Source organism: Camelina sativa, chromosome 2 (genome assembly GCF_000633955.1).
Source record: "Camelina sativa cultivar DH55 chromosome 2, Cs, whole genome shotgun sequence".
In the NCBI taxonomy this organism is placed as follows: domain Eukaryota; kingdom Viridiplantae; phylum Streptophyta; class Magnoliopsida; order Brassicales; family Brassicaceae; genus Camelina; species Camelina sativa.
Window position 1 is genome coordinate 26,436,094 of NC_025686.1, and position 25,600 is coordinate 26,461,693.

Here is a 25,600-nt window from a genome sequence, read left to right on the forward strand (position 1 = left end):
AAAAAAAAAAAAAAAAAAAAAAAAAAAAAAAAAAAAAAAACAAAGCAATAAACTCTGATTGATGTTATACTTTCTCTAGCTCTACTCAGTGTTTTTCTATCTGTTCTTTCACTAGCCTCTGCGATTCTCGTATAAGCCTTGTGTGCTTCTTTATCAGCTCTTCCTTTATCTTTTCCTCCATTACTGCAATTCGCGGATAAGCCTTGTTTGTTTATATCAGCTCTTCCTTTGTCTTTTCCTCCATTACTGCAATCTCCTATTAAAGAATTTAGAACATAGCAGAAACTGGGGTTTAAGTCAAATGGATTATGGGAATTCACATTTTGAGAAGAACATAAGCTAACCTTCTTAAAGCTTTCTGCTCTAGTGTGTGCATGATCTTCTCCCTTTAATCCCATGAAATAAACCTGAAGCTTTTTCGCAGCTTCCATAAAATCTCTGGCATGCTTCTCAGGCGCTCAACATCAACTGCAGTTAGCCGTTTCCTTGTGTTCAATCCATAAACACAAGTATGATTTTTTAGATATTACAAATAATAACTTCAAATTTTGATATTTATTTATTTATGTAATTAATAATAGGTGATAGTACTGTCAAAAGTTGTAGTAGCATATACCCTGATGGAGGCCCAGTTGTTAGTAGCCCAAAGATAAACGGCCCGTTTTCTGGAATATCAACAATAAGTAAAGTAGGAAACCCTAGAATCGTGAGCTCACCCCTGCTCGCCTTCCTCTCTTTCTCCTTCATACAGATCTGAGAAAAGACTTTCCTTTATTTTTTTGGTTCTTTCCCCAGAAAAAAAAAAAGTAAAATTTATCAAAGTTTTCTGCTTCTATATATGCATCTATAGAAGAGTAGGAATTTTTATATTTTGAAGTATTTGGTGGAGCTAGTGAATATGGTTATGTCTCAGCGGAAGAATAGAACTCCAAAGTCGAAGTTAATAATGAGAAGAGGAAGAAGTAGAAGACGAAGAGGAGTCCAGTTGTTTGCGCCTGAGATCCCCTTTGATCTAGTGATCGAGATTATGGCTAGATTACCTGGTAAATCGCTGATGAGGTTCAAGTGCGTTTCAAACCTCTGGTATTCTCTGATCCGTTCTCGATATTTTAGTAACCTTTATTATACGCTCGCGTCTCCACGACGACCCCCTCCTCGTCTGTACATCACTGTGGTGGACAGGCTCAAGTGTGATTCATTGGGGTTCTGCAACAAACCCCACGAGTCTGTAATGCTATCATTGAAACCATCTGCTAATAATAAGTCTTTCGACCTAGATTTGACAATGCCAGGGATGGGAGGACGCGGACGCAACTTGGCAACTCTTCGCGGCTTGATTATATACAATGTTTGTTCTAAAGGGTGCATCTATAATCCCACCACCAGACAAACCCTAAAGTTACCCGCCGTAAAATCCACCATGTATTCCCAACAACAACGTATTGATAGTGTTAATAGAGTCGTCTACTCTTTGGGACACGACCCTGTTCTTGACCAATACAAAGTATTCTGCACTGTTGTGACAGCCGCCAAAATTTTTAAGCGTATAACCTCGGAGCATTGGGTCTTGGTACTAGAAGCTGGAGGTGGTTCCTGGACAAGAGTTCAGTTTGACTTACCTCATTTTCCTAACGGACTAGGAGTCTGCATCGATGGAGTTATATATTATTTGGCTTTCATTAGCAGGTCTCGTGAAATCCTGCTCAGTTTTGACGTTAGGTGTGAAAAGTTAAACATGATCCAAGTACCTCATGTTTTGACTAAATATGGCGAATTTGCGGGTTTGATACAGTATGGTCGGAAACCAGCTATTTTTAATGTTACCAATCTTGCACGAAAGGGTTATGCAGACTTATGGCTCTTGGAAGATGCTGGAAACTGGTCGACCAAGTCACTGGTTTTACCGCCTTGTCAGACACATCTGGTCGATAACGACATTCCTTTGACGGTAAGAGGCACAACTCAAAATGGGGAAGTTATCTTGGTGCCGAATGGGTTGGATTCCCTTTCATACATTCTCTTTTATGATCTACAAAAGAACGATTTGAGGAAAATTAAACTGAAAGGAATACCGAAGGAGTTTATTAACTCGTACGTTTATATGAATCTGATGGATGAGGGTGAAAACATAATGCACTTGGAAATTTGAATACCATTATTTATGTTTTTTTTCTTTCTTAATTCCAAGTTAAGTTTATGAATTAATTATCCTGTTTTCGCTGTTGAATAATACAATGTAACTATTTATTATGTAATTTTAATTTTACTTATGTTGCAAAACAAAATAAAACATTAGTTAAACGTTGTTCTTTTCATGATAATCATCAAAGGCGGATTGGATTTGTCTGTTGATATGGTTGGAATTTTTGGAGAATGCTAATTATTTATGAGTTAAGCTGATCCTTAGCCAGAAAAAGAAAAAAAGAAAAAAATGTAAACTCTGAATTATGATAAGGATTAACTCTTAGCTACAAGAACCATGTGTCACAATCTGATTGGGTAAAATATTAGAGAAAACCCAAAAAAAATTACACGCTTTTTTTCTTCTTCTTCTTTCCTTTTTGTATAGCCAACAAATAATTAAGTTAATATTTTAGCAGTAAGTAAAAAAACAAAACCAAAACTTCTAGAGCATCATTAGTGGAGTACCTCTCCCAAGATACTCTCAAATTAATTAATTATATAACTAATACTTATTTAAATAAAGCAATCCTAAGAGTATTTCTGCAAAATCATTCTTTTACTAGATAAACCAAAGAAGATTGCTCAATCTTGTTGGTGTCTATGTGACTGAAATATTATTTGTTTACAAAATTGTTGCTATGTGTTTACAAACACAATCTCGATGTCAACTTGAAAAATAATCCGAACAAGGTAACAAGTTACAATGTCATTTGAATCCAAAATAAAAAATACATCTAATTGTCTTACTGCTTAAAACCTGCAACTACAACTCTCATACTTAAAACATGCAACTCCCACCCTTAAAACCTGCAACTACACAAACCTGCAACTCCCATTAGTTAAAACCTGCAACTCCCACAGTTAAAACCTGCAACTACACTTAAAACCTGCAACTACACTTAAAACCTGCAACTACAACTCCCATTGACTACTTTTTTGTGTGAGTGAGTGTTTCAGGAGCATTTCCTGATCATAGTCATTAAGACAAACAAAATCGACTTAAACATTAACAAAAACTCAACAAAATCGACTTAAACATCAACAAAAACATAAACACGGTTCACCCAAACACATAGCCAAGCCTAAGAACAAAAACACAGTCTCGTACGAAGAGCATACCTTTTCAACTACGAGAATCCACTCCCAATGTCAAGCTGATGAACACCCCTCTTCACCATTAAACCCCATTGTCCAGTTACCTCGCACAAAACATGGCAAAAGAGTGAGTGTTAACCACACTATAACATTAACAAAACATCAAGCAAAAACTCAATTGTACTCCTAACAACAACACACGGGTCACAATAAAAAAACATATAACATTCTCACAATCAAACAAGACAACAAACGGTTAAACCCTATACTACTAAAGAGACATGAGAAGTTCATACCTTTTGATCATAGAACAACAGTCTGAACAACAATCAAACAAGACAACAAACGCTTAAACCCTATACAACAAAAGTTCCCTGTCTTGTAAAGCACCATAAATCGTAAAGTGTTATTGTTTGTTCTACTAGGAGAGTTTAAGCATGATTACCTATACAATCTAAAACACAAAGACAGTTGATCCTTTAACAATCTAAAACACAAAGCTTCAACCTCACACAACACAAGGAAATCTGTGGTAAATCAGACAAACAATCGATTTAAGCCCCAACCCGTAAACCCTCCATACAAATCACAAACCAATTAAACATCAAACAGTACCCACTCTCACAATCAAATCGAATTTTACCTAAAGCCTAACATTAACAACGAGATCAATAATTAAGTGATGACTGATGAGAATACAAACCTTCTCTGTCTGATTCGTCTCCCGGTGGACCTCGTTGTTCACATAAGAGCCATCAGAAGTAACCGCAGCCGTCGATGTCGCAGAAGGAGGTAGGTCGTCGTGAGAACCGAAGCGTCACATCTCACGCTTAAGTCGATCGGAGTGGCCATCGTCTTCCTCAACCACCAACCCTCCACTTTTAGCCGGATAAATCAAAGGATTCGAGGTGAATCCACTGATTTTCCGGTTTGCTGTATCAATCCGTGGCGATTCGCCGTTTTGTGTCTGATGAGAAGAGAGAGACAGGAAAGAAGCAAAAATGAGGAGAAAAAAAAACTGATTTTATATTTTTTGATCAGCCATTCACAATGAGCCACGTCGCGGTTCTTAAGGGCATGTAAATGAACTTTAAATGGATTGTTTATTCATGAACTGGGGCCCAAACCCAAGAGAAATGAGGAGAGTACCCCTTAGACTGTCCTCATTGGTTTTGTTTCTTAAATCATTTTTTAATAATATAATATAAAACGTTCCTTTGAAGAATATTGCTTATTTTATTATTATTTTGGTCTAAGGAAAATTCTAAGAAACCTCTTACAAACACCAATGAGGATAGTCTTAGTAATAAGGCTCTACAAAAATATTCGAAAGGTACAACCATTTTTTTTTTTTTGCCAATCAAACACATAGTTTTATTTTATCTACTAAACCCTTGTTCGTAAACTGCGCTTAATCCTCCTACCCATTGATCATCACATCATCCAACGGCCATGTTTTAAAGGCGTTGTCTTTACTCTGCTATCTGACGGCCATATTTGACTCTTAAAAAGTGCCCCTAAATGTAAAAGTTTGTCGAACGCAAGCGCACACGGCACACACACAAAGTGTGTAATCTTCCCAAGATGACACGGGTTAATAATTCTACCCTATCATGTCAAATACAATTGTTAATAATGGTTCATGGTTGGTGGACATGCAGCGTAGTTTTTCTCTCGATTTAACGGTGGAGATACTGAAGAAACTCCCGCCCAAGTCATTTTTGAGGTTCCAATGCGTCTCCAAGCAATGGTCAACTATAATCAGCACCCGTAAAGATTTCATAGAGACTCGATCGTTACTCGGTCTTTGACTCAGCCCTCTGTGTGATCCCCACGTCATCTTACCAATTTCCATCACTCTTCACCTCCAGAACCTTTCTTCTTCTCATCTACTTACCATCACAAAGAAAACGCATTATCAATTCTTCGAAAATATCAATGCGGTATACGTCTGTGGCTTGTTCTGTTGTTCGGCTTTAGACTCACTCTCATATTATGGTCAAGATATACAACCCTACCACAAAGCAATCCGTTTCTTTAGACGATATCAAATCTCCGAGTAATTTCAGGTTCTGCTTCTACGATCCCATCGTAACTTAAATCATATTTTTTAACAGAAGTCCATAAGATCTGAAACTAACATCAACAAAACAATGTGGCCACAGAGATTATGAAGCCATGATTAATTATTTTAAGACATCTAAAGACAACTACACGAAGATAAAGAGGTCATGTCGTGGAAACAGAGCTTTCTTGTACAAGAAGATAAAAAGACTGATATAGACACTAAAGATTTTCTGACATGTTTACGCATATTTTCCAACACTAGTCTTCATAAGCTAATTTGAAGATATGTTGAATTGTCTCAAAAAGGATTCATCAGATCGAAGGTACCCATTGTTCTTGAGCATTTGAAAACAAAACGTTCATAACAAGTTAAGTCGAATACTTTTTTGAGGCCCAAATGTTGGTAGCCCATTACCACTATTTGTAACCGACGCCGTTCAAAACGTTCAATACAAGTTAAATGTTGGTAGAACAAAACCGACGCCGTTTCTGTTGGAGTAACAAATTGTGCTAGTCAAGCCCATTAAGTGTAGCCCAGGGATGGGAGGACGCAACATGGTGGTTCTTCGCGGCTTGATTCTATACAGTGTTTGCAGAAAGGCGTGTATCTACAATCCCACCACCAGACAGAGTGTAACCTTACCCGCAGTCGATTCCAACATACTACCGTAAGACTGTCCTCTACTTTTTCGGACACGATCCTGTTCTTGATCAATACAAAGTAGTTTGCACTGTTGTAGTATCCTCAAAAAGATTTAGGATATTAACCTCAGAGCATTGGGTCTAATTCGTACTAGAACCTGGAAGTTCCTGGAAACGAATTGAGTTTGGTCAACCTCATCATCTTCCTACAAGAATAGGACTGTGCATCGATGGAGTTGTATATTATTTGGCTTCTACTTCTAAGGGTGGCGATATCGTTGTCAGTTTTGACGTTAGGTCTGAAGAGTTCAGTATAATCAAAGCACCTCCTCCTGTGGTGTCTTCATATGGTAAGTCTGTGGGATTTATAGAGTATGATGGAAAACCAGCTGTTTTTGATCATACCAATCTATCACAAAAGGGTTTGGTGGACTTATGGGTCTTGGAAGTTGCTGGAAGATGGTCGAGAACATCTTTGGTTTTGAAGCCTTGTCAGTTGCATTTGGTCAGTTGTGACAACATTGATTTTTTGACGGTAGAAGGTACAACTCAAGACGGCAAGGTTATCTTGTCACCATTTCCTTTGATTTCCCCTTATTACATTATTTATTATGATCTAGAAAAGAATGATTTGAGCAAGGTTTGGATTAGAGGTATACCGGAACACTGGTTTCGTAAGCTTGTTAAGACCAGCTTATATTTATTTTTCAAGCATATGGATAAGTGTGAAAGCATACTGCACTTGGAAACTTGAATGCCAAGTGAAAAGCATACTGGACTTGGAAACAATGCCAATATTGGTTTTTTCTTCCTAGCTTGATTATCAAGATTTAATTGTTGTTAAATTCAATAATAGTGTGTAATACAATGGAACTATTTTTTTATTTTTTTATTTTTTCTTTTTTTATAATTTTATTTTACTTATGTTACCAGAAAAATAATCAATCGTTGCATATATGTCCCTTTATTGTAATATTATAGTTATATTACGTTGTCAATCTTGGATGGATTATTGGAATTTTTTTATGAGTGATATGACTTAAATTTAGGGCCTATATTAGGTTAAATGTTCTAAATATCAAATTGCATAACAAGTTTACGACTTGGCAAATTATTCTTTGACAACGAAATACAAGTAGCATCAAAAATACTAAACAACCTAATATATAATATTTACTGATTAGTATTTGAAGAAAGCACATAAAGATTAATAAAATCTAAAACCTGTAATATTAACCCAGTTATATACTCCCTCCGTTTCAAAATATAAGATATTTTTTTTTAAAAATTGAATTAATCAGTAAATATTATATAAACATTCACAATTGTTTTTTTTTTTTTTTAAATTGAATTAAATTGTTTTTTTAACTCTTTTTTAGATCCGGCCGATGAACATAATGCCTCCTACTACTAAAGGAGGAGACACAGTGTGAACGAGAACCAACAAAATTTTCATTTTCAATTTTCAAAATATTCCAATGACATAGCTCGCTAAGAACTCAGATTCTCTTCTATTCTCTTCGAGTTCGTGGTTAATGATGACGATTTTGTGTTTAGATCTGGGGTTGTTCTTGGAATTTTTAGCATATTTGAAGTGATAATGTCAATTAGCATATCTCGATTGATGATTTCTAATTTTGATCTGGAGTTGCTAGATGATAATGTCAATTAGATAGATGATTTTTCTAATGATGTTTAGGAGACTTTAGATACTGGTGTTTGATGATTTTTCTAATGATGTTTAGAAGACCTTAGATACTGGTGTTTGATTTTTCTAATGATGTTTAAGAATTTTAATTTGATGAGCTACTATTTGTTAATAATTATGAGCCATAAATAAATAATGCATTTATAACTAGACATATGTTTTTTTAATTTGTACAAAAACTCTACAAAATCAATCTTTTTAGTACAAAGATGGATGATTAGAAAATGTTGATGAGTCATGACTTAAAATTAGGCCTACATCTTTATTATTATAATATTAAAAGAGAAGTACAAATAAAGAATGTGTAAAATTATGACTCTTACTACACCAATTACCACTCAATTATTGATTTTAGAAAATAGTTTTGAAATCCCCTATATAATAAAACGGAAGTACACAACATTGTTTTGTATACTATATAATTTTAATAAGTTGGTTATAAAATAGGTTATATATTAAGTTATTATTTATATAGTCTAGATTTATTGTTTCCAAAAATCTTAAAGAGAATATTCTAAAGAATCATTTAATATCATCTAACTTACCATATTAATTTCTTTTATTAAATTATTCATTAAATAATTTTTTTTTTGATATCTAACTTAACATATTAATTTGTTAATTATCATTATATTTCATCTCTCATATTTATTTATGAGTCTTTTTTGTGAAACAAATAAATTCTCATATTATTTATTATAATTAAAAATAGTTTTATTTTCGGATATACCATTAGTTGAATTTTTACAAATATAAATGATTCAATCAATAAAATCTTCAAGTTTAATTATTATTATTCTTTAAAAATAATATCTATTGAATTAAAAAATTTACTGAGTAACGGGTCAAAATTTGAACCTTTTGTTGAACTTTATAATTTTATATAATGTAATAAACTTTAAATAATTTATTTTAAAATATTGAAATTAGAAATTAAAGTTAGAAACTATAAACACTCTAAATTGGTTTGTTATAGTAATGTCAATAATATGTCACTATAAACACTCTAAATTGGTTTCTCGGGAGATGGGGAAGTTAATTAGTGATGAGAGTGGGATCCAATCAACAACAGACCTTGGTAAATATCTTGGTATACCTGTTCTGCAGAAAAGGATTAATAAGGAGACCTTTGGAGAGGTGTTACAAAGGGTCACTTCACGATTAGCGGGTTGGAAAAGCAAGTGTCTAAGTATGGCAGGGCGGTTAACCTTGACGAAGTCAGTTCTATTATCAATACCAGTCAATTCAATGAGCACAATTCTACTACCGGCATCCATTTTGGATGGTTTAGATCGAGTGTCACGGGATTTCATATGGGGTAGCTCTCAAGAGAAGAGAAAACAACACTTAGTGGCGTGGGACAGAGTTTGTTTACCTAGAGTGGAGGGAGGTTTGGGTATCAGAACTGCCAAGAATATGAACAAAGCTCTTCTGGCTAAAGTTGGTTGGAGACTTCTGGCTGATCATACCAGTTTGTGGGCACGGATTTTGCAAACTAAGTATAAGGTGAAGAACATCCGGGAGCGGGATCGGATGGGGGCTCAAAAACCGGGATCATCAACGTGGCGAAGTGTGAAAGCTGGGCTACGGGATGTGGTGCTCCAGGGTCAGAGATGGATTGTGGGAAATGGTCGTGATATACTCTTTTGGGAGGATCGATGGCTGCTTGAGGAACCACTGGTGGAGCGGGTGAACGCAGATTTGCCAAGTGAGCTTAAAGAGCTGCCTGTAAAGGAATTTTGGAGGGATGCGCAGGGCTGGTCTTTGGCACGCCTGTCGCCATTCCTGTCTCAACATATTCAACTGGTACTGGCTGCATTGGTAGTTGATAACGGCTCCGGTGCTCGGGATAGATTGACTTGGGGTGAAACAGCTGATGGCAAATTCACAGTGACGTCTGCATATTCTATGTTGGCGAAGAACTCTTGTCCTCGAGTGAATATGTCTGCCTTTTATTCTCGCCTGTGGAGAGTTGTCGCTCCTGAGCGAGTTAAAGTGTTCCTATGGTTGGTATCTCAGCAAGCCATCATGACAAACGTGGAGAGACACCGTAGACATTTGAGTTCGACACCAGTTTGTCAGGTATGTAAGGGAGGGGAAGAGACAGTCCTTCATGTTTTAAGGGATTGTCCCTCCATCGCTGGATTATGGAGGCGGGTTATACCAGTGTCTCTGAGACAGAGTTTCTTTGATAGCTCACTGTTAGGGTGGTTGTATGATAATCTACGGATGGGTATTCAAGTAGCGGGTAGTGATTTTTCAACCCTCTTTGCCATGGGGTTGTGGTGGAGCTGGAAATGGCGTTGTGGTAGTGTGTTTGGTGAGTACAGCAGGTGTCGGGATAAAATACGTTTTGTTAAAGATTTGGCTCGGGAGGTTAGCAGGGCACATTTAAACTCTCGGGAGGGACACGGACGAGTTGAGCGGATTGAGAGGTTGATTGCTTGGTCGCGTCCGGGACAAGGTTGGATGAAGCTTAACACAGATGGGGCTTCCCATGGTAATCCTGGGTTGGCCACTGCGGGGGGTGTTCTGCGTGATGGTTCCGGAGCATGGGGCGGAGGCTTTGCTCTACATATTGGGATTTGTTCAGCGCCCTTGGCAGAGTTATGGGGTGTATATCACGGGTTGTATTTGGCATGGGGGAAGAATGTTAGAAGACTGGAGTTGGAGGTGGATTCAGAGATAGTTGTTGGTTTTTTAAGGACAGGGATTAGCGATTCACATCCTCTGTCGTTCCTGGTACGTCTGTGCCATGGCTTTTTATCAAGGGACTGGATAGTCCGGATTTCGCATGTGTATAGGGAAGCTAACCGTCTAGCTGATGGGTTGGCCAACTATGCGTTTACTTTACCTTTCGGTTTGCATGTTTTTGATTCTGTTCCAGTATTTGTAGCTTCGATTGTAGGGGAGGATGCTCGAGGAACTTCGGTTCCAAGACAGACTCGGTTGTAATTTAATTTTTTAGTTTAATAATACTAGGGAGACATTGTCTCCCTCTCTATTACCAAAAAAAAATAATATGTCACTATAATATGAAATAATTTAAAAAACTAAGTATATTAAAACAAAAAGTATAACAATATACTAAATTACTCATAATATAATAACTCGCTTTTTAAAAACCAAATTTACAAAATTATGTCTTATAATGACATTCAAGTCATGAGGTAGAATATACATTGTTGAAATAACTTCATGTACATAAACTAATATAATATATTTAATTTTTATTTTAAAATAAAAAATATACAAAATTTTGTATAAAATAAAATTTAACAAGTGTTATAACACAGGTACTTATCTAGAATCATTAACAATATAAAACTTACAAAATAAGTGTCTTTTTCAAGTCATCATATTTAGCATATGATTTTATTGCATAATATTTTATCCAAAAAAACTTTTAAAAACAATCACATAAATTATATTTTATAAAAAAATTATAATATAAATAAAATGAATTTCAACCTGTGCTCTAGCACGGGTCTTAATCTAGTTAAGAATGGTAATTTGGTATTGATGAAAATTCAATTGGATTATCTAATTATAATATTCAAGATATCCATGGGTGCTTAATATGGATCTTACCATAAAAAATAATTAATAACTAATTAAGGAAAAACTAAATTTCATCATGAAATATTTTTTAAAATATATATAATTTTGTAATTAAGGTATTGTTTACAAAAATTTAAGAAATTGCAAAAACAATATTTCTTTTGTAATTTTAGATAGGATAATGTTAACTATAACTTATCGACACCATCAAATAAATGTCATTTAGTTATATGATAAATTGAATTTTATAAACCATCAAAAATAAGAGATTTTAATAGAATTTATACAACAGTTTTTTATACAAATTTGTTTTAAAAAATACAATTACAAATTGATACATGATTCTAAAGCCCAAATAAGATATGGACTTTACATACTGATTTTGAAAAATATATTTAATAGTACTCTTAAAATATGTTGAATTGTTTCTGAGGAATTGATCACATTGCTGCGACAGTACATAAGAAAAGAACTTATAGATCAGAACAGAAAGCAATACCTTCAGACATATTGAATAAAACAATTAATTTTCAGTGACAAAGTTTGAAGAGTTATTCTTCATTTTAGTGTACTTGATGGTTTATTAGTTATGATCTCTTCTAATATATAAGCAATCCCGAATCAGTTTTTGAACAATAAACATAAGAACTGTTACAAAAGAGAGTCTGAAACAATCATCATACTAATCTAACACCGTTAGAAACATCAAAAAGAACGACAATAACAAAAACACAGAGAAACAGAGCTTTCTTGCGGAAGAAGGTAAAGGCTGAGGAGATGGAGCAGCAGGTCTCTGTTTTCCAGCAGAAGCGGTAGTATTTTCTTTGGAGCAAGCTAAGTTACAACGACTAGGACGGACAATTCGGTACACACCAGAGCTCGTGAGCAAATGTATGTCCTTGTTATTGTCTTGTCCAAAAGAGTAGATGTAACCAAGAGCAGGTCCTGAGCTAGCTCCTCCTGGAGCCGCGGTACACTTCATGGGGGAATCCTTGCTGCAACTAAATGGTATTAGAGAGTCCGTGAAGTTTCCACTATCTTTTGGTGATTCGATCGCTGCCCACATTGCGTTTGCATAAAGATCTGCATACAAGTACCTGAAACAAAAGGGTTTGAGGATTTTAGTGATTTAGGGCTTCAGATTTAGTGTTTATATATGGTTTAGTTTTTTGACTTACGTTCCATAAGAGCAAGGATCAGTGTTGGATCGATAGAAGTAACCTCCAATAATGGAAGCTGATCCTTCATGCTTGTTCACTTCAGAGTGGTTGTAACCGAGGATTGGGAATGTCAGGTTTGAATCCGCCGAGACATTTCTTCCGAAAGGCGATAACGGTGAGAAAACATAAGGTCCTTCGTAAGTTCTCCAGCCATAGTTTCCACCCATTGTTATGATATCAACTTCTTCATATGTATCCTGTTACATTTCAAACCCAAAGCTATATTTTAGTGAGAAACTCTGTATCATCACAGAGCTGGATGCTTGAACTGTAAGAAAAAAGACAAACCTTTCCGACATCGGCGCACAAGAAGTAGTCTGGTCTTTCGGAATCAAAGCTGCAACGCCATGGATTTCGTAGCCCTAAAGCCCAAATCTCAGGCTGCTCATTTTCATTTCCTTGGAAAGGATTGTTCTTTGGGATAGAGTAGTTTCCCCATAAACCAAGCTTAGAGATTTCAGATACGCCTGCAGAGTATTAATCACACAAAAACTAAGAGTTAAAAAACACAAAATCAAAACTCCCAAATACAATGCTTAAGTGATCGATATCGTCACTTAACTTGGCATAACATCAACATCAAGCCTCAAGATTTTGCCAAGCAATGACTTCTTGTTCTGTGCAAAGTTGTGAGTATCTGAAACTCCTCCTCCGTCACCAGTCATGAGATACAAATAACCATCAGGTCCAAAGAGGATCTGACCACCGTGAGATGACGAATACGGAAGTCCCATAGTGAAAATCCTCCTCACTTCAGAGGCTTTACCAATCTTTGCCTACACAAAATCATAAAAGCAACAATCTCCTTTAGAATCTTGATCTCCAAGAAACTCAGATTTTAATATGTTTTAGGGTTTTCATACTTTACCGTTGAAGGACTCGAGGAAGTACTGTTAGCAGTATACTCAGCCACAACGGTCTGATGACGACAAGGCTGCGCACCATCGTCTTTAGGTAGCTTAGAAGGATCACAATTTACATCAGAGTTGCAAGCACAACGACCAGAGCATCCAGGAGATTTGACTTTATCACAGTTAAAAGACGCGAAGAACCTCCCGTTCTCTGCGAACTTAGGATGAAACGCCATCCCCATCATACCAAACTGTGTATCGAAACTGACTTGATCGGTAATATCAACAAAAGGAGTCGATTCGTCAATTTCCATCGGTTTACCTGAATCTTGATCCGGTATTGTTCCTAACCAAATCTTACCAGGTTGGTTAGAGAAAAAGGCCCGGTTCGAACCATCAGGATGAGCAACCATGTTTAAGTAAGACCCGGTTGCTATCTTCTCAAGACATATTCCTTTAGGTGGCTTTACATCATCCTCATCACCACCAGTGTCTTTGTTAACCGGTTTAGCATTGAAGCATTTGGTTATGTTGTTGGATGGTCCACCAAAGGCGGTACAGAATTCGGTTTGGGATTTCCAAAGATCGGTTAACGTCGATGAATTAGAGGAAGCTGGACTAGGCGAGGTAGCACCACCTAGTAGAGTGGGACTAAAGGGAGAAGAGACAATGGAGATGTTCTGACATGAATCCCATAGTTTTGAGCATAAGTCTTGTGAAGTTGAGTTGCATAGAATTGGGATTTCAGAATTATCATCAAACAGTTGTCCTGAGGACTGATCACATTTCTGAGGAAATTTTTAAAAGAAAAAAAACTCAAGAAGTTCAGAATCAATAGCTTTAAGCAGATCAATACTATTGCAAGCTATTGGGTAAGTGAAAGATTGATTCTTTTTATATGAGGTTGAGGATTTGATTTAGACTTACAGCACAGAGGATGGATTTGAGAAGGGAGGAACAGTTTGAGTCAGAGATGTTCATTGAGTTGGAGCGATTCTGCAATTGAATATCATCTTTGGAAGTACAGCAAGAACGTCCTGTGTAGGAATCGCAGAACTGGAGTGTCTCGTTGTTGTTGACCGGAGTCTCTGGACAAAAGACCAAAACGACATGAAGACAAGAACACTTATACTCAAAACGACATGAAGACAGAGTACACTACTTACTTGAATCTGAGCAAAGAGGATGAGAAGTTGTTGCAGATGTTAGAAGCAGAAGAAGGGAACAGAAGATAGTGATGGATTGATTCGTCTTTGCCATTATTGAAACTATGCAACAACACAATTCTCTCTCTCTCTCTCTCTCTCTCAGGAGGAGGAGACTCAATGCTATATATGTGTGTGTAGGAGGACCATAGGAACATACATAGTTGTGTCTAAATACGAAATAGACGTTGAATTTTTTTTTTTGTCAAAATATTAAAGAAAGCATATAGGAGTGAAAATGAATAAATTCTTGGATAGGGTGAAACGGTTACGCTAATTTGTCTATCTCAAAATTATTAAATTCGATTGGTTATATGAATTTGTCAACCCCATCCTTCTCGAAGTTTAATTTTCGGAAAAAGTTTTCAATTTTGTTATTTTTTTATAATGAATGAAAAGAAAATGTGACATAGTTTTCAAACTTATTTTATAATAATGAAAACTACGAGCAATTATAAATCCAATAACAATCAACCCATTTTGTTATATGAATCCAATAGTTTTCAAGCTTCTCTCTAATCTCTACTAGTAGCTCTCTCGAGCAACTCATTTTATTGTTTTTTAGTTAATTCATTTTTAAGTAACTCAGACAACACTATTTATATCAAAACCATATAAAAAGAGTGTCGAGTAGCCTATTAATTACAGAACCATCCTTAAAGCAACAAGTTAACCCATAAACCGGGATGATTTGGCGCTTATAGAATTCTCTAAACGTAAATATTTTCATATATATATATAGGATGGATTTTTAAGATTTACTAGTAAAGAGAACAAGGCTTAGACATTGTGAGCCTTTAGATAGCCAACACAGAACAATTTATATCGTGTATATTTAAGTATATTCTATGATCTTCTTTTTTTTTCCTTTATATCATGTCTATTGTATTGTATGATCTATTTCTTCTAGATTTGGGTATAATTTATGACAGACTTAATTAATTAAATAATAGCCGTCCCCTTACGTATGTTAAATTGTTAACCATGTTAATACTTTAGCATTACCTAACATGAACGTCAATTTCGACGTCCATGTGAACATTTTACATCTTTTTACCTGATCAACAAATATTTATCTTTTGTTAGGTTGCTCCGCATTCCCCCTTTTCTCACACGCTTTACAAAGTTTCCTTTTGTTAAAATGTCATAGAAGAGGCAACATTCCTTTTTCTATATATGTTTCAAAAATCGCTTGTCATCTAATTCTTACGAGTCATTTTGGCTAAACCGGATACTGTACATTGACCTCTTAGAAAAGTTTATAACAGCGGAGGAGAAACACTGAAACAGTGATTAAGTTTTTGTCTGCCGACTAAAAAATAATCTACTAAAACCGAATAATATCTACGGCATATACAATAGATTCAAACCTACCAAAAGCTTTAAAAGTGAGATGATCTAATCTAACCATGAAAGAAAACCGAATAATTTGAACAACCCACTACGACTATTATACTAAAGAATCCATCGTTAACTTAGAGAGCCAACTATATATAAAGTTATAGTCTGAATATCAAAGCGGGTCGGAGCAGATTAAATCGTGGTCCACAAACTTTAATACTAATTCGTAGTATCACTAGTGTTCTTGTTTTCTTAAAGATCTAGATGGGTGGTAAATATTTTAAAGAAACCTGGAGCAACAGAAAAAAATGCAAATTAATGGCAACGACCAACTTGGATCTCCTTGACGACATTTTCTCTTAATTACATTTCCTACTTCTCACTTACTTTATGAGAATTGAGCTTATTCAACGGCATGGACTTTATTTCATCAATGAAACCATTTGACTTTTGAAACAGTCCACTTCTTTATCATGAATGAATATATATGTTAATTAGGTTACGATGAATTTGTAGAAGGTAAAAATGAGTTCCACTTGCTTTCTAGACATTCTGAGGAAAACTAATCAATTTAAACTGTTATGTGAGTTTTAAAGTGATCTATGTAATGCAAATCTTTCTATATCTTCAATCAACAGCGATAGAGATTACTGGACTACAAAGCACTCATCAACCATGTCATTAGATAGGATAAATGATATGATCAGTGATGTATTGTCCATGCAGATGATGGAAGATAAAGTTTGTATGTTGTAATATTATATAAAGGGGTTGACTCTCTAACAAAAACTTGCAAGGTTTTCAAATTCATTTGTAAGTTTGTTGAGAAAAAATCGTCACCACTTTGGTTTATTAGATAATGATAGTTGCTTCCATGTGGATTTGCACATAGTGATTCCTCTCGTTCGGCGGCCAAAGTAAAACAAGACTTTTATATATATATATATATATATATATATATATATATATATATATATTAAATAGTGTAATGCGTTCTCGATGCATACATGTATCATGTATGAATAAGAAAATAATGCAAAATGAAAGCACACATTTATGGTGTTAGGTGTTGAGATATTCCATATCTAAACTTTAACCTAGATAGAATCGTGTGGGTTATATTCACACACTATTTATATATATCACTATCAAATGCAGATAAGATTTTGCTTTTTCCTTTTTGACTAAAGGATACAAATTTTTAACTTTAGTTTTTAAAAATACACGAACTCGACCATTTCCGTATTACCCACTTCCAAATTTTTGTCTCTCATCTGAAAAGTCTTTGTTGACCTAGAAAAAGAAAAAAAATCGTACATCATCCGTGACATGATCATCCCGATTAGACTTGTACATGTGTGTCTCAAAGTACAAGTTAAGGTATTGTCTGAAAATTTTAATTAACAATAAGAAAAGAAAATCTATTAGTATTCTTTTGTTCTTTGGATAAATTGGTTTCTTCTAAAAGATCTCGTAAATCTTCTTGCTGCAGTGACAAGGAAGTAGATTACACTAAGGGTGTGAATGGTTGCAGCGGTCAGGACGGTCAAATCTGTTTGCGGACTGGACCGCTTTTAATTTACCATTCAGCAAATATAGTGTCCGTAGTGATGCGGTCCAAATAAAGTAGAGATAAGACCGCTGCGGATCAACTGTGGACCGCTTTTGTATACAAATAGAGTTGGTCCGTAGCGGTCTGTAGTCCGCCCTAAAAATAGAGCGGTCCAGAACGCAGACGGATTTGGCCGCCCTTACCGCAGTTACCATTCAAACCCTAATTTTCAACCCAAAAAACTGAAAAAGGTTGAACTAAATTCCAATGGCAAAATTCTAATGACAAAATACAAAAAAATCGAAACACATCGCACTAGTGTCCAAGAGTACCCTCGAAAAGGGGGAATTCGAATTCCATCAAATTATTGGTAAGAAATTTCAACCAATGGTCTCTTCATCCTGTTAATGTTAATAATATAGCCTTTTTTACTTTAGAAAATGCTTTTCAACAATGTATTGCTCTAAACTCTAAAATTGAGTTACTTTTTTTTTTTTTCCTTTGTAACTGGTAATTAAGACAAAACTGTTAGCGAGTTAAGTTCATATAACAATCTTTTTACTTCTCCAAGATTCTTAATCCAACAACACCAAAATAACTTTGTTTGAAGACAATAATAAGACCATTAAGTTTATCCATCAAGTGCTCCAAGAGCTTTCATGTCCTCTAAGAAAGCTGTGTAAGAATCATCAATGCTCTGTGGCTTTGAAGCTGCAGATGTCTTGGCTGACTCTACCTTCACAGGTGTAGCAGAAGCAATAGCTCTTGGTCTAAAACCCAAGCTCGTTGTCATCGATGTCTTTGGCTTTGGTTTAGTCACAGCTAATGATTCTCTTTTGACTCGAACTGACGCAGGAACCTGCACAACAACAACAACAAATAAAGCATTTGATTTGATACAGAGAGTTCAAACGACACATACCAAAACGGTGTGACCAATTCATGTAACTCACCATTGATGTAAGCTCAGGTGTGTGCTGGGCGAGTGGTCTCCTGACAACAGTAGGAGCAGCAGATTTCACATAAGATGGCTTGTTTGGTACATATGGTCTGATCATTGCTTGACCGTCTTGAAAACTAGACGGTGGTGGTCCTGGTGGAAGAGGTGGTCTTACCATTGGAGGAGGTCCAGGCGGTGGGCCATACGGTGGCCTTGGGATATGATGACCACCCAACATTCCAGGGTGCATATTGAGCGGAGGTGGTGGAGGTGGAAAATGCATTCCTGGAGGCAGATGAACATCAGTTTGAAAATTAGTGAGTGAAGCAGCACCTCCTGCAAATGTTGATTGATGTTGCTGATGTAATGGTGGTGGTGGGGGTGGTGCAACCATCTTAGAGAGGTTAGCATTTTGGAAACTACTCGCGTTACATTCTGAAGGAACACTCTCAGATTCGTTGCTTGGAAGACCTGATGGAAGGCCAGGTGGTGGGGGAGGAGGGACTGAAGTTATATTAGCGTTCTGCACCATAAATATGAAAAAAAATGTAATCAAATTTCAATCTTTATCCATCTGATACACGAAAACAGGTACATTGCACCAATTTAAGACAGCTATCAATAACAGGTGTTACCTTGTGATTGTTGAAGGTTAGATCAGATGATTCAGGGAATCTACCATCATCTTCATTTCCACTTAGACCAGGAGGAAGTGGAGGAAGGGGAGGACGAACCAAATCCTGCTCTTTTGGCGGTGGCCCAGGAGGTGGGGGTGGAAATGGTGGATGTGGCAAAGTAAGGCCCGTAGTTGGTGGCAAAGAAGTATTATTCCCATCCGGTAGAGAGGGGAGTGGGGGAAGTGGAGGAGGAGCAACTAGGACTGAATCTTCTGAATCGGTAATAGAAGACAATGCAGCACCACTAGATGAAGCACCATCTGAGGAGATACTAGTCCCTGCAAAACATTAAAAAAAAAATCCGTTTACCGATTAAATAAAAGGAAGTAGGAAAAAGAAGTGTTTTGATTTGTAAGAAGCAGCATTAACAAAGACATACCCATTGATGAATTATACATTGGTGGCTTTCCAGGGGGTGGTGCACCAGTTGGGTTCAACGTAGGGTGATAGTAAACAGAGTCCTGTCATAATATGCAGAAAAGTGAGAAGAGGTTTTTGAAATCAAGCAGGGGGAACAGAAAGAAAACAAACTAAGTACCTCTGGTTTTAAGTCCTCTTCGCCGGTTGCTCTTCGTTGAGGGGGTAGATGACTGCATAGAAGACACAAACAGGTTATGCATATATCTAACAGAAAGCCGATGACATCTTAACAATCAATATTTGCAGAAAATGAAAGTAACATGATAGAACGACTAATCACCTGAACATAACAGAGGTTGTGGCCTCACCTTGCTCCTTCTTTTTTTCATCATATTCCTGTGAAAACAAAGAAATGGCAATAAGCTGGGAGTACCTGTAGGGCAAAGGTAAAAAAAAAAAGCTAACTCTAGTAGAGAAATACCTTTCTCTTCTTGACCACCATTTTGAGAGTATCTTCAAGCTGTCTCTTTTTATGTTTTCTTGCTTTGTCCAAAGCACCTTCAGCCTCTACACCAATCAAAATATCAACTCTGTATTAGTTTGTATAGAGACTACAATACTGGAAAAAGAAACTGTAAATTTTTTTTGGCGGTTTAGAGATACACACACGTGAAACCTGTAAGCCGAAAATTACTACGAAACTGGAAAAGACATAATTGATTCGAAGGTATAGGTTGTTTTCATCACTTCAGCTTGATTAAAACCCTCAACAGTAGCAGCACCGAGCATATATAAAGTGAGATTTTTAAGAGTAAGCAGAGCATAACTTACTTGACATATCAAGTTTTCTGATCTGTTCCTTGATCTGTTCAGGATCCTTCTTCAAAATTCCAACTTCTCTTACCTTCTGTCTCTCTTTCTTGTTCTGTAACCAAACGTTAAATGTCAAATGGTAATAACATAACCATAAATAGACACACACCAAACAATATGAGACAAACAATTGAACAAGATGGTCAAAAAAATCTCAAATCTCTTCACTTTCTTAGCTACTGTATTGAACTAAAGGAGTCTAAGTATCCCAATTCAAAATTTCTCTAATTCCCACACAACCCCAAAAAAAAGTCTAATTTAGGATATAGATTCCTCCACTTGAACGAAATGTTAAAATCACCAAAACAAGCTATAAACCTGAACCTAATCGAAACGAAGAACACAGAGCAATTTAAGCTGAATCTAAAACTCACTCAGCTACAAAAAAAAAACAATTAATCCCAATTCGATTTCGTCAATAAGCACCAACAAAAACAAAAAATTGGGGACAAATTCAAAAATGGAGAAAACAAACAAAAAAAAGCACTTACACGTTTAATCTCTCTCTTGCGTTGCTCCTTGCGAAAAGCATCAGTAGGGTTCATCACTTTCCCTCCTTTCGTCGTCTTCATATTTTCCTCTTACCGTTCTTTAAATCTCCCACCGATTTAGAGATTTTGCTCTCACTAATTTCACAACAACAGATCTTGTCGCAGGTTTATCTGAGTTTCTCTCCCACAAACTTAATTTGAATTTCGTCTCCACAAGACACAGATTCTAGTATTTTCTCTCCTCCTCCTCGGCTCCTTCGTTTCCTCGATCTATTTCTATCTCGTCGATACGCTCTCAAACCAATCATTTTGCTTATTTTATTAACGATTTTTTTTTTGTCGTTAATTGAATCTTGGGCCATTGTTGGATCTTTTACTTTATACTGAAAAAGCCCATTATTCACCAATAACATAGAACCAAATTGGAATTTAGTCAACATATATAATTTATACATGCCTAAACGCATTATACAACAAAACAGTAACTAGGCTTGCACAATTCATACAAAGTATGTTATATGACCACTAGGATATGTTTCGTTACTGGTCATCATCATCACCTCGACGTGACAACCGAGAAGAACCAGGTTTCGCCAAACCCGAATAGTAATCTCCAACGTTTGCAACAAATAGAGGATCTCTCTCTTCAATCTTTAGAGGGTCATAACGTTTTGAACCATGATCGTTCCCTTCATCTGATTGCTCCAAGTCTTCTGTTAAGTCTTCCATTGTTTTCTTCAGATTGGCCTTGCTCATTTGTGCCGCTTCTCCTGTTGAAATCCCTACCATTGTTATCTTTGGTAGGAATGGACTTTCCAGCATTTCTCTATCTCTAGATTCCATATCCCTGTAAACCAAAACAAAAAAATGCATGTTTTAAGATTATTAGTACCTCTGTTCACTCTTCAGCAGCGTTTTTGTCTTCAAATGTTTTGAGAACAATTTGTAGTACCTTTGATCTGATGAGCCCTTATGATGAGCGTGATCTTTTTTCGACACAGAGTGATTAAGCCAATCTCCAAAAGGAAACCAGAGATTTTGCTGTCTTTTTTCGTCTTCCCTTTCACTATCACCTTCTTCTACTCTTAGCAGTGATGCGGAAGTATCTGTTTCTACTGAATCACCAAGACATCTAGTTGTTGATCCTGACGCTCTTTGGATAGAGAATGCACTCCTGAGAGCAACGAGAGAATAAGTTTTAGTGTTGGTCTCTGTAAATAACATCAATTAGCACAGAACTATAGCAAAATTCTTTTACGTCAATCCTCAAATAACTTAAACAAGAAAAGATTGGAACCGTTTTCACTTTGAGAACATACACAACTGAAATTCTATGTCAAATGACCAAACTTCACATTCTGCTTGAGCAAATTTCACAGTTTTTGGTGTCAATGTGACATAAAAATGCTTTTACTATGCAAATATAACAGTCTCGGAGACCAAATTACTAACATCTTTCATTAAACGACTTTGAAAATTATGAAACATGCAAGAGCATACCTTCTTTCAAAAGAATCAACCAAATAAGGTAACTTTGGCTGGATCCCCGTGGCTTTTCGAAACCATCTACTACCTAGAAGTACTCTGTCAACCGCATATAAGAGCTGAATCTCTGCAGCCTTTGCCACAACACTCAAAGGAATTCCGGAAGTGCCAATCTCCTCCATGGCTTCTTGAACCTACAGTTTGATTAACACGAGAACAAATACCATAAGTTTCTAGAACTCCAATACCAACCCCAAGAGATAACCCAAGAATACCCATGATCAATATTTTCGTCTGCTAAAACCGAAAAGCTACCATGGATAAAGAAACATGATCTCTACCCACAGGAACCCAGCAGGATAATAGGCATAGCAACTGACAAGTTCTACTTCGAAACAAGAATCAAGTGCGTTGACAAAAAAAATAAAAATAGAATCACTTGTGTACCTCTGGTGGCTCTAGCATGCTATCTCCCATCTCTTCCATAACCTCTGATGCTAAGCTATCATCAACAACATCTCGTCGTCGTTGCACATGCCGGGTTTGTATCAAACTATGGAAATGTTGATCTACGGACTCTTCAAGAATGTTATCTAGTACAGCTTTATCAAAGAAGTAAGGGGTATACCTGGTAAAGGTTAACAGAATTAGATACTAAAAACAATCCCAAGATTTTTCATGTATAAGAAATTTTTTGCACAACTTTTCATATTAAACTGCAGCCAAGTCTGCAAAAAAACTTAAAAAGCCATGTGTTCATATAGTAAGACTTAGAGGGAGTTGATAACACGGAGAGGATACCAAATTCAAATTGTTTAGCATCAGTAAAAGCTCACCACTTAATTCCATCTGCAGTTGCAACAGCGATGTCCAAATTTTGAGCACCGAAAACAGGAACGCCATCCACCTTTTGTTTTCCACCATTTTGTGGCATAGTCTTGAGAAGTTTATTGGCAGCCTTCACCTGCGAATCAGAAACCATTCTAGTTAGAAGTACGTTACTAAATGGGAGCAAAGAAATACCAGAAATGCATATCAAACTGACATGATTTTACCTGTCTCTCATTTGGAACAAACTGAAATAAGTGAGGCTTCTCCTGAGGAAAATGAAACAAAAATTGATTCATTCAAACACACAATTTCAGATGTAGACTATGTAGTATATATAACAGCATACTAGTTGCTATAGACGCCTACCTTGAAATGCTCATATGCCAAATCAAGCCGACAAGCCCCAACCACTCCGCTTGGAATGTTTAGTTTTTTAACATATGAAACTGAGAAAACAAACATCACGTCAGGAAAAGATTCAAACCTAAAATATCGCTAAACCATGCAAGAAATTAGACTGTGTTTTTAGATGTCTTCAGAATCTCCATTGCCACTCATTCTACTAAATTATAAGAGCCTAATTCAGAGCCAGAAAGCTCTTAAAGAACATACAAGCAAGTAGCACCTAGACTTCGTTACTGGAAAATGCTATATAAACAAAAAAAAAGCTTACAAAGAGAAGTGTCAATGCACCTGCATCACCAAGATCCATGAAAAAACGGAACACAGGGCCATTCCTCTCGCTCTTAGTGATTGTTGAAAACATTTTCTTTAGCCACTCAGGTGTCCTGTGTTCCACAAGATGTAATGTAATTAGTAAATTACTATTTTACCACCTATGCCTAAATCCATCATCAATATCTCGATGCACACTGATTCAATCTAACAACCAAAACAGTACATAGATCTAGGAAACTAGAAGAAGGAACAAGTGAATAATATAATNGGAACAAACTGAAATAAGTGAGGCTTCTCCTGAGGAAAATGAAACAAAAATTGATTCATTCAAACACACAATTTCAGATGTAGACTATGTAGTATATATAACAGCATACTAGTTGCTATAGACGCCTACCTTGAAATGCTCATATGCCAAATCAAGCCGACAAGCCCCAACCACTCCGCTTGGAATGTTTAGTTTTTTAACATATGAAACTGAGAAAACAAACATCACGTCAGGAAAAGATTCAAACCTAAAATATCGCTAAACCATGCAAGAAATTAGACTGTGTTTTTAGATGTCTTCAGAATCTCCATTGCCACTCATTCTACTAAATTATAAGAGCCTAATTCAGAGCCAGAAAGCTCTTAAAGAACATACAAGCAAGTAGCACCTAGACTTCGTTACTGGAAAATGCTATATAAACAAAAAAAAAGCTTACAAAGAGAAGTGTCAATGCACCTGCATCACCAAGATCCATGAAAAAACGGAACACAGGGCCATTCCTCTCGCTCTTAGTGATTGTTGAAAACATTTTCTTTAGCCACTCAGGTGTCCTGTGTTCCACAAGATGTAATGTAATTAGTAAATTACTATTTTACCACCTATGCCTAAATCCATCATCAATATCTCGATGCACACTGATTCAATCTAACAACCAAAACAGTACATAGATCTAGGAAACTAGAAGAAGGAACAAGTGAATAATATAATTAAACCTCTTGGAGATGAAAGGAATATCGAAGTGAGTAGAAACAGCCATAAGACCAGTCCCAGTAAGGTCACACATACTAAAGACCTGACCGACGAAGGCAGGTCCACCGCGTTTCCCATCGGAGCTCAGAGATGATATCCTAACCGTTGAATTAAGGCCTGAGGATGATGTGCTCTTGACCGTCGATTCGAAAGATGAGACATCGTCTGATACCGTGAAGTTTAGTGGGAGGCATACACGAGACGGCGCCGTTTTGGGAGGGAAGAGAGGAATAATGGAGGAAGAGATTGAACTAACTGTGCTTTGGAGAAATTCGGCGGCGATGTTGCGGCGATTTTGTGTATCCGACGAACCCATAGTGTAATCCGATTGTTTGGTTCGGCAGCTCTTTGCCTTGCCTTTGTGCGCAGAAGAACGCAGAAGATGACTTTGTACTTTGTAGAAATAAAAACAAAGTTTAAAATAAAAACGACAAATCTAATATCATCTTAATCTAACCAGTAAATTCAGTGGATCCGTAAATATTTTTATGGGTATTTATGCAAAAGCCCATCTTGAACGGCCCATAAATAACATCAGCCGGCGTTTACGTAACCTTTTGGGACATCAAGCAACTTTACTTATTCAAAAAACTCGATCGTGTTCCATGGTTGGGTTTTCCCATCCATGGAATTGTCAAATCTTGGTCGAAAGACTAAGCAGAACTACTAGACAATGACAGCAGTAAAGACTCACGGGGGTTGTGGGAAACCTCCATTGAACTACACGCCAAGTGGTCCACCAAACTCATGTATAGACGAGGACCAGGTTGTCGATGTGGGGATGCGACCGTAAGGTAACGTTGTGATTGCTAAAATATCGA

General features: G+C 36.5%; 4 protein-coding genes and 1 pseudogene across 4 annotated transcripts; 2 read left to right on the forward strand and 3 right to left on the reverse strand.

Moving 5' to 3' along the window:
* LOC104740310 (putative F-box protein At5g62660) lies at positions 739-2,313 on the forward strand. The gene has a single exon (XM_010460863.2). It carries the CDS (start codon positions 899-901, stop codon positions 2,147-2,149), a length of 1,251 nt encoding a protein of 416 aa, XP_010459165.1. The 5' UTR covers positions 739-898; the 3' UTR covers positions 2,150-2,313.
* On the forward strand, positions 4,935-7,421 carry LOC109127149 (annotated as a pseudogene).
* LOC104740319 (HIPL2 protein) lies at positions 11,861-14,674 on the reverse strand. The gene is made up of 7 exons (XM_010460877.2): positions 14,495-14,674; positions 14,256-14,416; positions 13,346-14,116; positions 13,040-13,253; positions 12,766-12,944; positions 12,436-12,674; positions 11,861-12,354 (listed from the first exon to the last, which is right to left on the reverse strand). Exons 1-7 carry the CDS (start codon positions 14,586-14,588, stop codon positions 11,940-11,942), a joined length of 2,073 nt encoding a protein of 690 aa, XP_010459179.1. The 5' UTR covers positions 14,589-14,674; the 3' UTR covers positions 11,861-11,939.
* On the reverse strand, positions 17,941-21,067 carry LOC104740328 (WW domain-binding protein 11-like). Its single transcript, XM_010460884.2, has 9 exons — positions 20,768-21,067; positions 20,235-20,328; positions 19,885-19,970; positions 19,744-19,799; positions 19,582-19,633; positions 19,423-19,504; positions 19,002-19,321; positions 18,380-18,889; positions 17,941-18,285 (listed from the first exon to the last, which is right to left on the reverse strand). Exons 1-9 carry the CDS (start codon positions 20,846-20,848, stop codon positions 18,058-18,060), a joined length of 1,509 nt encoding a protein of 502 aa, XP_010459186.1. The 5' UTR covers positions 20,849-21,067; the 3' UTR covers positions 17,941-18,057.
* On the reverse strand, positions 21,164-25,200 carry LOC104740337. The gene is made up of 10 exons (XM_019238107.1): positions 24,743-25,200; positions 24,486-24,580; positions 24,159-24,238; positions 24,043-24,058; positions 23,308-23,333; positions 23,089-23,216; positions 22,700-22,880; positions 22,268-22,446; positions 21,720-21,941; positions 21,164-21,614 (listed from the first exon to the last, which is right to left on the reverse strand). Exons 1-10 carry the CDS (start codon positions 25,093-25,095, stop codon positions 21,308-21,310), a joined length of 1,587 nt encoding a protein of 528 aa, XP_019093652.1. The 5' UTR covers positions 25,096-25,200; the 3' UTR covers positions 21,164-21,307.

Coding starts and splice junctions, on each gene's coding strand:
- LOC104740310 (XM_010460863.2), top strand. CDS start 899: ATGGTTATGTCTCAGCGGAAGAATAGAACTCCAAAGTCGAAGTTAATA.
- LOC104740319 (XM_010460877.2), bottom strand. CDS start 14,588: ATGGCAAAGACGAATCAATCCATCACTATCTTCTGTTCCCTTCTTCTG. Junction 13,254..13,345: donor CTTCCTCGAGTCCTTCAACG/GTAAAGTATGAA, acceptor GATTTTGTGTAG/GCAAAGATTGGTAAAGCCTC. Junction 12,355..12,435: donor GATCCTTGCTCTTATGGAAC/GTAAGTCAAAAA, acceptor CTTTTGTTTCAG/GTACTTGTATGCAGATCTTT.
- LOC104740328 (XM_010460884.2), bottom strand. CDS start 20,848: ATGAAGACGACGAAAGGAGGGAAAGTGATGAACCCTACTGATGCTTTT. Junction 18,890..19,001: donor TAACCTTCAACAATCACAAG/GTAACACCTGTT, acceptor TTTATGGTGCAG/AACGCTAATATAACTTCAGT. Junction 18,286..18,379: donor CACCTGAGCTTACATCAATG/GTGAGTTACATG, acceptor GTTGTTGTGCAG/GTTCCTGCGTCAGTTCGAGT.
- LOC104740337 (XM_019238107.1), bottom strand. CDS start 25,095: ATGGGTTCGTCGGATACACAAAATCGCCGCAACATCGCCGCCGAATTT. Junction 24,239..24,485: donor CATGGATCTTGGTGATGCAG/GTGCATTGACAC, acceptor TTGTTTTCTCAG/TTTCATATGTTAAAAAACTA. Junction 21,942..22,267: donor GTTGATTCTTTTGAAAGAAG/GTATGCTCTTGC, acceptor CGTTGCTCTCAG/GAGTGCATTCTCTATCCAAA.